This window comes from Ovis aries, chromosome 24 (genome assembly GCF_016772045.2).
Source record: "Ovis aries strain OAR_USU_Benz2616 breed Rambouillet chromosome 24, ARS-UI_Ramb_v3.0, whole genome shotgun sequence".
NCBI classification, from domain to species: Eukaryota; Metazoa; Chordata; class Mammalia; order Artiodactyla; family Bovidae; genus Ovis; species Ovis aries.
The window spans coordinates 1811459-1826715 of NC_056077.1; the positions used below are offsets into that span (position 1 = coordinate 1811459).

Below are 15257 nucleotides of genomic sequence, written 5' to 3' on the forward strand. Positions count from 1 at the left end.
CGCGGGCCTCCGCAAGCTTTCGTCTCATGAGGCGGAGCCCGACACCGCGATAGGCTGCCGCTGCTTGACTGACGTCAGCGATTCCCAATGGGGACGAGCGGTCGGGCCTTTGACCGCGCGGGGCCAGGCGGGAAGGACGGCGCGGCGGACTGGAGGCTCCGAGCGGCGGGCGACATGTTCCGGGCACCGGACAGCGAGGGCGGCCGGGCCGGCTCCAGGTGCGGCGCGGGTGTGGACACGGTCACGTGGAGGGCGTGCGGGCGGCGGGGCGGCCGCGGTGAACTCACAGAGCCGGGGCCCCCGCGGCCGGGTGAGGGAGGTGGGCGCGGCCGCGGTGGCGGCGGCGGGAAGCCTGAGGTGCGCCTCCCCGCGCCTCGGTCCCAGCACGCGCCGCTTCCTGGGCGGGCGCGCCGCAGACGCCGGCAGAGCAGTCTGCAGCGGCGGGGCAGGCGTGGCGGCGCGGCCGGGACCCCGGCGCCCTGTGGCGTGTGTGCGAGCGGACGGCCCTCAGGGCGAAGCCCCTTCCTGGGAGCCGCAGCCCGGGAGCCAGGCGGCGCCCTCTTCCCAGAATCCCGCAGTCGGGGAGCCAGGCGACACCCTCGCCTCTAACCCCGGAGCCAGCGGGTGCCCTCCCCGCTACCCCTGAAGCCAGGCGACGCCCTCGCCTCTAACCCCGCAGTCCCGGAGCAAGAGGGTGCCTTCCGCCGTAACCCCGCAGCCCGAACCCAGGAGTCGCCCTCCCCCACTTTACTGACCAGGAAACAGGCGGGACGGCGAGTGACAGAGCAGACCGACGGGTCTTAAACGATCAGGAACACACAGCGCGCGCTGGCTCGCTTTCTGGCTTGGGGAGCACTGGGTGCTGAGAGTCACGTAGAGTTGCCCGAGCTGGAGGTGTCCTGCCGTCGGGGGAGCCGGCTGCTAGGTTGAGCTGGTTCTTCCGATGCCTGAAACTTTCTATACTGTGAGCCCTTTCTGTGGCCTGGCCGGGCAATAAGAGCAGAAGACTGTGGCGTCCGTGGAGGTAAACAGTACATAGAATGAAAGGATTGTTTCAACTGCTAAAATCCCTGCAAATTTGAGGGAGTCAGGTCAGGATTCAGTAGTACTCCTGGCCAAACCATCAGTCATTAGCCCCTGTAACAGTGACCACTCATCCCTCCTGTCTGGGTCTGTGCTGTTACAGACCGGAAGTTTATCCTGGAGTGCTCATATTGAATCAAGTTTCTGGCCCTGAAAACCGCTGTTCGGCACTCGCACCAGCTGGCCGAGGGCTGCCTCCCAGCACTTTCTCAGTTGTGTGCACTAAAGACACTCTGTCTTTGTTTCCGTGGCCTGGCACTGGGTGCCCTGCAAACACTGGTGCAGTTAGCGAGGACGCGCCACAAGGACCACTGCCCCGGGCTGGCTTCCAAGCTGTGGGAGACAGTGCAGAGCGGCTGCTCTCAACTGATACCTCACTTCTCTGGAGTGTTAGTGTTTTTGAGAAGATGAGGGGAAAGTTCTTCCTTGTAGGATGCTGGAGAAGGAAAAGCCATCTTCTTAATTGGGAGCCTCTGCTTGGGGTGGGGCTTCCCAGGTGGCGCTAGTGGTAAAGAACCTGCCTGCCAGTGCAGGAGATGCAAGAGAAGCAGGTTTGATCCCTGGGTCTGGATAGACTCCCCTGGAGGAGGGCACGGCCACCCACTCCAGTATGCTTGCCCAGAGAATCCTGTGGTCAGAGGAGCCTGGTGAGTTACAGGCCATGGGGGTGCCAAGAGTGGGACACGACTGAGCCACTAAGCACACGTGCTTGGGATCCGCTAGCAGCTGCAGACCTTGAGGCCATGTTAAAGGAAGGGAATCAAGTGGTGGCTCTTAAGAGGACTAGGTCAGATTTCTGTCTTAAAGTCCTGCTTTTGTTTTCTTACTAAGGGATTATCTGGTGTTAAAGGGATTTTAAAAGCCATTGTTAACCTGAGGTCTTTTAAGCTGTAGGGTGTATATTTGTAAAGAACTTAATCCAAGTGTATTGCAGCCTGACTCTGAACCACCGGTCCCCAGGAGCTTTATGGGACATGGGGCTGTTGAGGGGCGGGGTGGGCAGGCCTGGACGAGCATGGGCCCCTCCAGGCAAGTGTCATGGTCAGTTCCGATCCCTGCCTCTGCTGTGATCCCCTTGCACTGTGTTCTCACATGCCCAGCCCTGCTGCTGCTGCTCAGTCGCTTCAGTCGTGTCCGACTCTGTGCGACCCCATAGATGGCAGCCCACTAGGCTCCTGTGTCCCTGGGATTCTCCAGGCAAGAATACTGGAGTGGGTTGTCATTTCCTTCTCCAATGCGTGAGAGTGAAATCGCTCAATCGTGCCGACTCAGCGTTAGCGACCCCATGGACCGCAGCCTACCAGGCTCCTCCATCCATGGGATTTTCCAGGCAAGAGTACTGGAGTGGGTTGCTGTTGCCTTCTCCGGCCCAGCACTACTGTCTGCTAATTAAAATTGACAGTGAAACTCTACTGAACTGGCTCCATTTGCTTGTTTCAGGGAAACATTTAATTTTACTGATGAGAGGTCCCAGCAGTAACTTGAGAGCCTGCACACATCTGGAGGTCTTGGCAGGACCAAGTTGTGCCGAGAAGACCTTTATGGGAACTCATGGGCAGGTGGGGAGGTTTGCTGGCTGGCCGTGAGCGTGTCGTGCCCCTCCACAGATGTCTGCCTCAGCCCCTGGACCGTGGTGCCCAGGACAGCCGCCGTCGGTCCCTCACAGCCTCTCTGCTTGCAGGGCTGCAAAGCCTCCAGGAGGAGAGCCAGGTGATCGTCCAGAGGAAGCCGCGCCTCCCCGCAGGCCGGACAGGATGGCGTCTAATATTTTTGGACCAACCGAAGAACCTCAGAACATACCCAAGAGGACCAATCCCCCCGGTACGGGCCTGTGACTCTTTAATCCTCTGGCCTCTACCTGTTCTCTTTTATGCTGCTCTTTTGATTAAAAAAAATCTCTCTCTCTCTTTGTATCAGTCCTTTCAAATGCTTTCTGGTGTGGCATATCCCCTGCCGTCAGTCCTGGAGAGGAAGGGAAGTTTGATCCTGACTTAAGCTCTGTGTCCTCCAGGTCGTTCTGGACTTGCTCCTCACCTGTGAGCAGATAGTGGCCATGTGCAGGCACTGAGGCAGGCACACAGGCGCATGCTGGGGCTCTGCTTCCCACTGGGGAGGCTCCCCACATCGGCTGATGGACTCCTTCAGATTCTTGAACTTGCCTGCAAGTTGTGTGTTCAGAGTATTTTTAATCAGATTGTGAGCAGGATTGAAACTAAATAAAAAGGACGGCTCAGCCTGGCATGCAGCCCTGCGGCTTCTCAGTCCTTACGCACCTTTTAGTGGCTCCAGTGGGAGGAATCTCAGAAGAGCCTTTCTCTTGGCTGATGGACAGTCCAGCCACTGTGTGTGAGTGACCACACAGTGATAGTTACCTGAGGGGCCTTCCGCATCTGTGTCCACACGGGAGAAGCAAGGTTTGTACCATCCTTAAAGGTCTGAGAGATGGCAACACAGAAGTTAGTGTTTCAGACAAATGATGAAGTCAAACAGAACTGGAACTGGGGCTGCTCCCTACCCTGTCCTGATGCTGGGTACAAATATCACAGACCTGGAGCAACAAAAGCAGTGGACGCAAAGGCTGGGTTTTCCTGTGGTTTTCAGTGGTCAGGTGGGGTAGGGGTGCGCAGTATCTTTGGATTTGGTTATGACAGAGAAGCAGGTGGTTTTGTTGGGTGTGTTGGGTCTTTTTTTGGCCGTGCTGAGTCTGTTGCTGCACGTGGCTTCCGGTTGCAGAGCACGGGCTCGAGGGTGCGTGGGCCTCAGTAATTGCGGCTCCCGGGTTCTGGAGCAGCAGCTCAGTAGCTGTGGGGCCTGGGCTTAGTTGCTCTGCGGCATCATCCCAGACCCTCCGGACCAGGGACTGAACCCGCGTCTCCTGCATCGGCAGGTGGATTCTTACCCACTACACCACTAGGGAAGCCCAAGAAGCAGGTGGTTCTTCTTGAGTAACATCCTCACGCACCCAGTTGATGGGTGCAGAGCCCGAGTGCTCAGCCCTGTGCATCCTGTGTACCAACCATGGGCTGTGGCAGGTAGACTCAAACGGGGCACCTAGGGATGGGCACGCTGGCGGCCGGGGCTTAGCGCCGTGGCGTCTGCAGCTGTCTCTGGGGCTTCGGGTTCTCTAGGAAGTATGCCACCTGGGGTGGTTCTGCTTTGCCAGGCTCTAGAAAGTCTGTGACCCCTTGGCAGCCTGGCCTCCTACCCAACTAAAGAGTTAGAAAACCAAAGTGTTACAACAGCCTGGGGGCACCCTGTGCTGAAAACCTCTGCTCCTTACGGTCCTGTTGTTTTGGGTTTCTTTCCTTTCTTGCCAGGGGCTCTGAGATGAGAGCTGAGCAGTTAACAAATGCTGGAATCTGCACCCCACACCCCCCCACCCCCGCCTCCTCTTATCACCCAGAAGCGCTTTTTAACTGGTGAATGAATTAACATGGAGAAACACTTTAAAAAGGAAGACGGGAAGGAGCAAGGGGAGAAAATCACCTGTGATGAAGTCTCACAGGCAGCTGAGAAGGGAATCTGCAGGTGCATCCTGGCCGGCAGACTCACCCCGTGCACTCTGGGGAGGCACCCCCCCCACCCGCCGACCAAGCGCGTGCGGAATAGGGGCCTTACTGCCGGCCGTCCCTAGATGTAGACCCGGGCTGGTTGGTACCGTGTATCACCTGCTCTCCTGGTTTAGACCTCGAGGTGGGGATGATGTGGGCAGGCTGTTTGGTGTTTGTGGGGCCTGTGCGGGGTGCTGGCTGTCTCCACAGCCTGGGGAGATATGTAACCCCCTCTACAGGGGAGCTGAGGCTCAAGTTCACCGGCCAGTCTGGGCCTCAGCTCACTGGCAGCAGAACTTGCCATTGGATACAGATTTTCCTGACTCCCGGCTTACCTCCAAATACTCAAAGTGGGGGTGACTTCCTGAAACGGCATTGCTGGGTCAGTATAAAATGCTGGTGCTTCTCCTGGTCTTCAGACACATCCTCCAGGGCATCAGCAGCGCCCGCTTCCCACACTCCACAGGGTCGTGTCTCCTGAGATTTGGGTCTCTAAAAAGTGTATCTTGGATTTATTCTTCTCTCGTTATGAGTGAATTGAGCATCTTTTCCACCTTCAAAGCGGATTCATCTTTCAGGTAAAGTGTTGAGTAATAGACGCACAGTGTGATTACTTTTCATAAAGTTCAAAACAGACCTGTGGTGGTTTTCGAGCGTGTATTGACGAAGGTGAAGGGGAGGGAACTCAGGTTTCTGGGGGCTGGCGGCATCCTGTCAGACTGACCCACGCTCACCTGTGATCATTGCTGGAATGTTTGCTTTGTTTGTGTCTCAGGAATTTCTCTGTGTCGTGTTTCACAGTTTTTAAAATGTCTTTAAATGAGCAGTGCTTTTAGCCAAAACCTTCAGATTGAGTTACTTTTATTTTTGTCTTGCATTTTAAAATAAGCTGAACACACATCTTAGAATTTACTTAAGTAAATTTACTTAAGTAAATTCACGCTTAAGCGTGACCAGCAACAGCTCGGTAACAGGCACTCGGGGGGTGGCCTTGGGCAGCAGCTTTTCTGCACTTTGTGGCCTGGATGTTTTTGCTGATGACACCCAGTAACAGCAGCGTGTCTGGGAGCTTCCTCTCCGGGCCCTCCTCCGCCCAGCCGCTGTGTGTCCACTCCAGCCAGGTGCTGTCCTACAGTTGGTAGTGGCTGAGCAGGACCCAGCCCAGGGGCTGAGGGAACCTGGGCGGCTGTGGCTGGGACTAGAAGGCTTGCAATCAGCCTGACGTGACGTGGATGTGTGCCTTTTCCTGCGGTCAGACCCATGTGTTCTCTAAGCTTTCCCCCCGCCCCAGAAAGGGTTCTCGCGCTGGGTTCTGTCCTCAGAGCTCTGCTGCTCGCCCGTCCTGTTGGTGTGTGTCATTACAGCCGAAAAGTGACTGGAAATTTTAACTTCTTGGAGGCAGTCAACAAAGATCACTGCTGTAAAAATGAGCACATTTAGAATCCTCAGCTCCCACACCACCGCTGCCACCCCATTTGGAGGGGGCGGAGTAATGGAGTGCCAGTGTCCTTATCAGGTCCAGCTCTTTCAGAACACCCGCCTGTAGCACGGAAGCCTGTGCCGTCCACGCTGTCCTGCGCTGTTTTCACTGAGCAATGTGTCCCAGCATTGTCGTGAGCACTGGACCCACGGGTGGCAGTGAGTCATGGCTCCTCTCTCGGCGCCTTCAGGCGGGAGGGGCCTTTGTTTCCACCGCTCCAAGGGTGAGGAACGGGCACAGAGGGGCCGGGTAGCTCGTGTCTGGTCTCAGCTGCGTGTGGAATGCGCCTTCTTTCTCCTGTGAGATTGTGAATCTTAGCTCTGCACTCGGTGGAAGGGAGGTGCTGGTGTTTGCTGATTGCAGGGGTGACTGGCCGGCGCCACGTGCTAGAGTCTTCTCTGTTCAATGTCAGCATTTACGTCCCCTGTCTGTGCCTCAGCCATCAGCTTATAAGAACTAACATCCGAGATGCATATTTGCAAAGTAGCTCATCAAATTGTTTCTGTTCAGCAGCAAAGATGTTAAATATCTGTAAATCACTGGCATATCTAATTATCACTGGAAGTTCCAGCCAGATTGAGGTCAGGAGAATGACTAATAAATGTTTTCCAAATTACAGGTTTGCCTTGAACAGGGCATGTTAACTCAGTTCTATCCATCTCACCTCAAAAGTTAGCAGCTGTTTGCCTTTAATGTATGAAAGAACTTTTCTGGGTTTAATGCAGAAGATTCTTGAGCAGGAAAATCTGAAAAGTTTAGGGTTAAGGACACTCTAGAGGGGAAAATGCTGTTTTAGACCACCTGCCTGTCTTGCCCCTCGCAGCCAGCCCAGTGCAGTTCAGGTCCAGTGATGAAGGCCCAGCTGGCCCCGAGAAGGGGCTGGGTGTGATGGGGGTCTTTCAGGATCCCTCGTCAACCCAGTCCCCTCACCCTCAGCCTGAACTCAGGACTGGTCGCCGTGAGGGGAGGTCTCTGAAGTGACCAGTGTGGAGGGGTTGGGTGGGTGTTCCAGGCCGCTCACCACTCTGCTTGTTTCTGCAGGGGGAAAAGGAAGCGGTATATTTGACGAATCAGGGCCTGTGCAGACTCGGCCACGTCTGAACCCACCAGGGGGCAAGACCAGTGACATTTTCGGGTCCCCCGTCGCTGCCGCCTCACCCACGGCGCACCCAAACAAGCCCAAGGTACGGACTGCACTCAGAGAGCAGACCTAAGTGAGAGAGGCAGAGCTGGTGCCAGGCACTTGTCTAAAACGGTTCCGAGCGGGTATGGCAAGCCTTAGGAGGAGACAAGGCGGGTGACGTTGCTTTTGCTGGCTGCGGCCCTTAGTCATTGGGGCTGCCCTTAGTCATCAGGGAGTGTGCGCCAGCCTCGTGATGACTCGCCCTGGGGGTCGCTGGTGGCAGGGGCGGCCCATGCAGCCAGGCCATCACTCTTCCCTCCACGAAGAGCTGCTGAGGATACTGATGAAGCTGAACTAAAAACGGGAGCTCACCTCTCGGCAACACTTCAGTGTTGTCATCAGCCGATAAGTAGAGTAGCTACATTGGATTAAAATTCACCAAATAGTTAGAATTTATGGGTTCCCGCTACTATTATTAAAAATCTAGTTTGTCCCCTTCGGAGAATGTCCATCTGAAAAACTGCTGACGGATAGAATCAGGCACTTACTTAGCCAGTGTTTCTCCATGAGCTGTATGTACCTCAGGATGACAGCTGCTGAGGGGAAGTTTCCTCATACTAAAGTATTCCAGCCCATAAATGACGAGTGAATAACAGAATTCAGAAATGACCGTTATGCAAACTTGTAATGAAATTATAGATCTAGGAAGCGATCATCAGTGGCTGCTCACACATCAGAAAACAGGACACCTCTGGAAACAGTGTGCTCCATGCTGGAAGTACATCACGGGCCACCTTTGAATTCTTGTCAAAACAACCAGACCTGAATCCGACCAAACCTCCTATTAACTGATGACACAGGGATTCAGAGTGACGCTGAATATAGGAAACAATGTGGTTTCCTTTTCAAAGACTGATGGTTGCAGAATATGTAAAGAACCCCTCCAGTTCAACAACAAAAAGACAGACACATTCAGAGATGGCTAAAGGCAAGGGGGAGAGATGAAATGGAAATCTGGGATTGGCAGATGTGAACTATTTTATATATGATGGTTAAACAAGGTCCTGCTGTGTAGCGCAGGAAACTATACTCAATAACCTGCGATGAACCGCAGTGGAAAAGCGTATAAAGAGGAAGGTACGTATGTATAATTGAATCACTGTGCCATAGAGCAGAAATTAACACAGCATTGGAAGTTAACTATACTTGAAGAAAATAAATTTTAAAAAATAAAAATTTCAGATCCAAAAAAGGGAGGGGGCAGAGGATGTGCATAGACATTGGTCAGTCAGCACACGATCGGTAGGGAGATGCAGATCAGGATCACAGTGAGATCACGTCACACGCGCTGGGATGGCTGTTACCAAAAAAGACAGTAAGGAATGGTGAGGACGCGGAGAAATTGGAACCCTCCTGCACTGCTCTTGGGAATGCATAATGGTGCAGCCACTGTGGAAAATAGTTTAGCAGTTTCTGAAGAAGTGAAAACAGAATTTTACTGTATGAACCAGCAGTGTTAGGTATATAACCTCAGTTGTGAAAACAGACAGATACTTGGGGAGATCTGTTTTAATGGTATCGTTCTCAGTGACCAAAGGGTGGGTACCACCCAGCTGTCTCATCACCAGATGACCAGGTGAGCCAGATGTGCTGCACTGCACGCATGCTGGGGGTCGCTCAGCCGCAGAGGACACGCCTGTGTGTGTCAGAGCAGAACACACAGGTAGGCTGTCAGTGAGAGCACGTGCTGAGGTTAAACTGGACCCTGCGTGAGACATTTAAGGAGGCATTATTTTTGCAGTTCAAAGAGCTGCATCTTGGAACATTCATGGATCAGTGAAATATGGGATTTGCTTTCAAATCAGCCCGTGATGAGGCGGGGGCTAGAAGCTGGCAGGAGTGTGGCTGAGGCCAGAGTGGAGGCGGGCTGTGGAGCAGGGTTACCTGGGGGCTCAAACTGTCTGAATAGACACTTTTTAAAGATAAAAGTAGACCCAGGTCACCCGCACCTTTCTTCTCGTCCACCCGAGCAAGGCCGCAAGTGTCCGAGCGGCGGATTGACCTGGGTTTGCCTCGTTGCAGGACCACGTGCTCCTGTGTGAGGGAGAGGACACGCCAGACCTCAGAGGTGAGAGCTTGTTGTCCGTCCCTCCCCGGGGCTCAGCTCTGCAGGGGCTGCTGGAGGACTGGGAGGGGTCCCTGTGCCCCAGCCCACCCGCTGATGAAGACAGCAGAGTTGTGATCGTGGGTGGGTTTTGTGTAGGGAGGAGGCAGGGGAAATGGGCTCAGTTACTCAGTGACAACGTTCCCGCTGGCTTCTGCACCTCCTGTCCATGCTGGTCAGTCTGGGCCTCAAACCACAGCGTCCTCTTCTAGAAGCTGATCTTGTATAGTGAAGGGCAGAGGTCCAAAGCCTTCAGTGAACTCTGACCAGAGGCCGCATTGGGGGTGGGGGGCACGGGGAACTGCAGGGCTGCACAGTGTGGGGCGGCCTCCCCCAGGTCGCGCCACAGTGGGCTGCCTGCTCGTGGGGCTGGGTGTCAGGCTCAGTCCCCGAGTGTCCCGACCTGACTGGATGCTAATTTCTGCCTTCAGTTGATGATGAAGAGGTGGGAACGGGGTCAGTTAGGTAGTCCAGGAAACCTGCCTGGGCCCTCCACTTAGGGTGAGCTCCCCGCCCTTCTCACTCGCTCTGAGGTTTTCTCGTCAGACTTGAGGTGGCAGGGAGCAGTGTGGAGACAACCCCTGGGGGTTCCCCCGAGCATGGCTCTGGGCCTCCCATGCTGACCTGGCCTGACACCCGTGCCTGACACCCCACGCCCGTGCCTGCTGCTCCAGGGCACAGACTTCAGTTTGCGTGTGCAGCTTGCCCACCAGGTGGCGGGCAGCCACTGACGGGCCCTGTGCTGACTCTGTCCTGCAGCCAGTGCCTCACCCAGACAAGAGCCGGGCGAGCCCAGCGGCCCAAGAGAAGCAGCCTGCGTCCAGGAGCCTGCGCCCACCGTCGACAGCCACGAACCCCGGCTGGGCCCCCGGCCTCGCTCCCACAACAAAGTCCTGAACCCTCCCGGAGGCAAGTCCAGCATCTCCTTCTACTAAGAGGCCTGCCGCGTCCCATAGCCAGACAAGAAACTCCAGAGATAGGATTTCAAATAGTGTAGTTCCTTTAGCCCGCAGGAACAGGGTGGGGAGAGGGTCTCAGGTGGACACCTGAAGCTGCCGTCCAGTTCACAGCCATCTCGAGATGAAGACCCACCTTCTGGACTCCGAGGGAGGAGACGGGGCCCTGGTATGAGAGGAGCTCCCAGTGGGCGGGAGGGAAGTGGGGCCAGGCCAGGTGCCCCTGAGAAGTGGGGTCTCACGTCCGTGGTGTGTTGGCTAATTGGGTATCTAGGGATCACTAACACAGTAGCAAAGCTTAAAGCCTTTGAGAGAAAACCAAAACCGCACGTCCGCCACTGTGGGACAAGAGGAGCCACCCTGGGGACTTGTTCAGCCCCGGTGTTTTTCACCTCCATTCCAGAGATTTTCTTAAAACGTCTTGGTTGCTTTTCCTCAGCAGCTGTCAACAGAAAACCAAAATGCCGTGTTCCGTCATATGCTTTATGGAGGGATTTTGCACCCTGCTTCTGCCCTCTCAAACCTCGGCCAGGTCTTACATAGGAGTCTCTTGCTTTTTGTCCACGAGAGACTGGTTTAGACTCTTTACTTTACAGGCAGTCTTGCTTGTGAGTTGTTCTTTTTCCCTCGTCAGCTGTAAGTCTGGGCCTGTACTCCCCACCAGTGGTGTGGCCTGCTCCCTTCACCAGCGACACTTCCTGCCAGCAAGACCACTGCCTTCCACAGGACTTCAAAACTACCCAGACATGTCCAGGTACTGGCGTTGTTTACACTGTTCCTGTGTCTTCCGTTATGTTCCTGCTGGCAGTGGGAGGAATAGATGCCTGAGAGCCCTGGGTTCTTAGGTTTGGCTTCTTTGGTAATAGCTCAAGACCTGTTCTCAAGTGCCGGCTTTGCTTCAGTAACTGTTGACTGTGCTCTGTTTCTGACGCCTTTCTAGAAAAAAGTCTCTCGCTCAGGTACACCAAAGAAGGAGAGTTTTCTTAGGCCACCCTTTCTAAAGCTTTGCAGAACCTCTGGGCCACATTCAGTTTCCAGACAAGACTTAGAGACTTTAGGCCAGGAGATTAAATAATTTGGCAGCAAATTCTCAACTGGCTCATTTCATGGTATCTGCCAGCGAAGATACCGGACTGGCGAGAGTCGTGACGCTATCATCTGTCAGACGGAAGTTTCTCCCATTGAGCCTCTAAAGGGCTACAGTGTCAGTACCTGTACTACAGTCACGAGAGACCAACAGCTTGGGTGGGGGGACCACTGGTACGAGTGCCTACCAAGTTCATACAGGTGCTAGAAGCGTCTTCGTTACTACAGTGTGGCCACGCTCGTAGTGGCCTGAACACTCCAGTGCCTGTGAGAGCTCCCTACCAGGCTTCACACCCTCCACCAGTGCTGGGGGTCCGCACGGTGCTTGCCAACCAAAGACCCGCTCCTGTCCACCTGCTGACTTTGGAGCTGAGAAACTCTCATTCCATGTGATTCTCTCAAGAGCCTCCTGTCTCCCTCTAGCCTTCAAGTGATCATTTATAAGAAAGTTGTCTGGAATTCAGAGCATTTTTTTCCCCATTAAAAACTGACATAACTGGTGATTAGCTTTTAAGCTCAAACTCACTGACTGACACAAGTTAGGATGAGATGTTCCAAAAGTAGATGTGAACAATTTATAACTGTTTGGTTGTGTTCTTTAACATACAAGAAAAGCGAATTCCATATTGAATGGCCAAGAAGACCCTGACCTGCTGCTGGCCCTCGGGGCTTCTGCCTTCCCGTCAGGCACAGGAGGGGAAGAGCTTTCTAAATCCGTCCCCTTGCAGGGACTTTGGGGCAGAGCTGGGAACCGAGGCGGGCGGGCTGGGGGAGGAGATCACCACCAGGGCAGAGTCCAGCGCAGCAGCACCGCGTCAGCTTACTCGTCCCCAGCTTTGCTCTTCCTTTCCCTCCTTGGGGCTATGGGCCTGGGTTGAGGGAGCCAGGATGGTCTGGTCATGGGAGGAGCAGCAGAAAAATTTTTGCCGCAGAAAAATTTGCTCATTTGCTCCTTTGAACCTGATGGGGGAGGCCATTTGTATTTAGAAAATGCTCTGTACCTTGGGGATTGCCTGTGTTTGGGAGGTTCGTTAACTCTCTGCATCCTTTTCTCAGCCTCCAAGCTACATTGAGAAATTACTGGTCTGTGTTTTTATTAAGCCTTAAAGCTTTTTTTATGTGCATTTGGTGCCAACGTTTTTGTAAAGCTGTCATTGGAAACAACAAACCTGTGCTCACATCACAATGTAACCTTGAGAGGAGCCTGTTTTTTTACAAGGCAGGAGTGGGTGTAGCTGTTGAATTACACTTAGCAATCAGGCACTCAGAGTCTCTGCCTGTCGGTCATGAGCACAGTGTGTGTGTCCGCGCGAGGCCGGGCAGGCAGTCCTGTGTGCTCACGTGTTCCCTCTGCATCCATTCTCCAGAGCTTGAACTCTCCTCCTCTCCTCACAGCTCTTCACTGGTTGAAGGGGTTTGCCTTTTTTTTTTTTTAAGCCAGAAGATGCCCAAATTAATCTTCTGAAAGTTTATGGATTCAAGGTTATTTCATTTGAAAACCAAAAACTTAGCTTCTAAAGGAATGGATGGGAATGTGGCAGTGTTCTTTTTAGTTTCTGTAAATTGAAGGTAATGATTCTTTTTTCTCTTAACACCACTCATTTTCCTGCCAAATGAGTTGACTTTGAAACTTCCCTGACCCCTGGCCATGAATAGATGAAAGTGGAGTCGCTCAGTCATGTCCGACTCTTTGCAACCCCATGGACTGTAGCCTACCGGGCTCCTCTGTCCATGGGATTTTCCAGGCAAGAGTACTGGAGTGGGCTGCCATTTCCTTTTCCAGGGGATCTTCCTGACCCAGGGATGGAACCCGGGTCTCCTGCACTGTGGACAGATCTGAGCCACCAGGAAATTCCATGAATAAAGTGCTGAGCTATAAGAATCTGCCTGTAGATTCGCGTCCCATAGAAAAAGCATAGATTGTTTTTGCTTTCTATATATTAGCCGTTTTCATATGTCCTGCAAGCACACTTGATATCCTTACGTGCATTAAGTGGATTGGGGGAGATGGAGCTACTTAGCCTGCCTGGAAAGCCCCCTAGAAGAAGCTTCACCCCATTCTGCCAGCTACCAGGACAGCACTTAAGAGAGAAACCCGACATAGGTGACCTGGCACTGCCTTCACTTATTCATCTGAAAACGTTTCTGAGAGTGCAGCGTATGCTCCCGGGACTGGGTGGGGCAGTGGCACCTACTCGTAGCAGCTGCTGCAGCCGTGGCCAAGCACTGAGGTCTCAGCCTCAGTGAGTTGTCACAGCCTGTTTGTCTCCAGAGGCCAGGCAGTGGCTGAGTCAGAGGACCAGGGTGGCTCCTCCACGTTATGGGGCAGAAATGAAAACAACTAAGGGCTCCCTCTTCAGTTCTGTGCCTTGTCTAGAAACACACTGGCTCTTTTGACAGAGTGAAACTTGTTCTAACACCTTTGTGAGTCAAACCCCGCAAGGATGTCTGTCTCCTCCCAGGTTATCCTGTTAATTTCTTCTGAACTTTTGTTATGTTCTTAATCCTTAGCATTCTTGGAGCTCAGGAATGAAATTTCCTGTTATATGTGTGACTACAAAGTGCAGGCATTTGGGACGAATACTTAGAAATTAAAGTAGAACTTTTGAAAGCTGTGTGTCTGGACATCTTACATTTTAGGGTCTTAAAATGAGAAAAAGAAAAAGCTGAATAGCAAATTATCTTCACAAATCTGAAAGGAAGCAAGTTCTAATTCAGTTAGCTTGAGCTCTCAGAGTGTGCTAGTATTCAGTAAGCATCAAGAATTATCAGGCATATATTTTGTTAAAACTTAATTTTCTCTAACCAATTTCAAGTAATCTGCCCAAACATGTTGTGAAAACTAATAAAGTTGATGCCAAGTCATTTGGCCTCTCACTGTTGTAGTGGTGGCTGCTGTACTCTATTAAAGATACTGCAGTAATTCAAAAGGGCCTACATTTCCGGGAGAGGACTAGGGCAAAAATCTAAAACATTCCCCCAAACATTCACAACCTTCCTCTGTAACTTGTTCACCAGAAGAAATGAAACATTTCATCTGTCCTGGCTTATCATTTTGAGAAAGTAAAACATGTCTATATTTATTGCATGCTTACTATTTGCTAGAGATGATATTAAACTCCTTTCACGGTCTTCCTAATGTTCCCAGGAGGTTGGTAATTGTTTCAGGCTGTTTTCCAGTTGGCCAGGATCAAACCCCAGGCAGGCTGAATGTGAGACTGAAAGCTCCCACCGTTCCTCAGTGGGGTGGGTGAGCATCCATACAGCGAGGGGAAGAATGCAACAGTATTTAGGGCATGACCCAGAGGAACGTTCACGGGTGCAATCAGGTTAGCAGGACTTCACTTTGAAGCACTGCATCAGGAAGGACAGGGATAAAAATCATTTCTGTTGGCACTAAGCTGCCACTTAAGGGTTTTTGATCAGGATTCACACCATTTGTGTGGTCCCCAAAGCTGAAAATGTATGTCTTAGGTTCACGGCCTCAGATCTGTCGGTGGAACAAAATGCAAATCAAGTGGCTAAAAGTGGAAGAAATAAGGGCCTATAAAAACTGGTAGAATTAGTCAAACAGGATGGAAACTTAACCGTTGAGGGACTTCCCGCCATCACTGCAGGGGGCACAAGTGCCATCCCTTGGTCGGAACTAAAAAGATCCCATGTGTCCCGCACCCCCCCAAAATCGCTGAAATAGGAGTTAGGTTACACAGCTCAAGTGACACTGGGAAATAAGTTACACAATACCAGGATACAGAAGTGAACTAAATGGGAGTTCATTACTGGATCAGGAATGAGCCGGTCAACTTGCGGAGGG

The 15257-nt window shown here is 52.7% G+C and overlaps 1 protein-coding gene across 1 annotated transcript; it reads left to right on the top strand.

Annotated features, from left to right (window-relative positions):
* The first annotated feature begins 138 nt into the window (after positions 1-138).
* Positions 139-14320, top strand: JPT2 (Jupiter microtubule associated homolog 2). Its single transcript, XM_015104012.3, has 5 exons — positions 139-218; positions 2765-2904; positions 7156-7298; positions 9320-9365; positions 10161-14320. Exons 1-5 carry the CDS (start codon positions 175-177, stop codon positions 10334-10336), a joined length of 549 nt encoding a protein of 182 aa, XP_014959498.2. The 5' UTR covers positions 139-174; the 3' UTR covers positions 10337-14320.
* Positions 14321-15257: the final 937 nt, after the last annotated feature.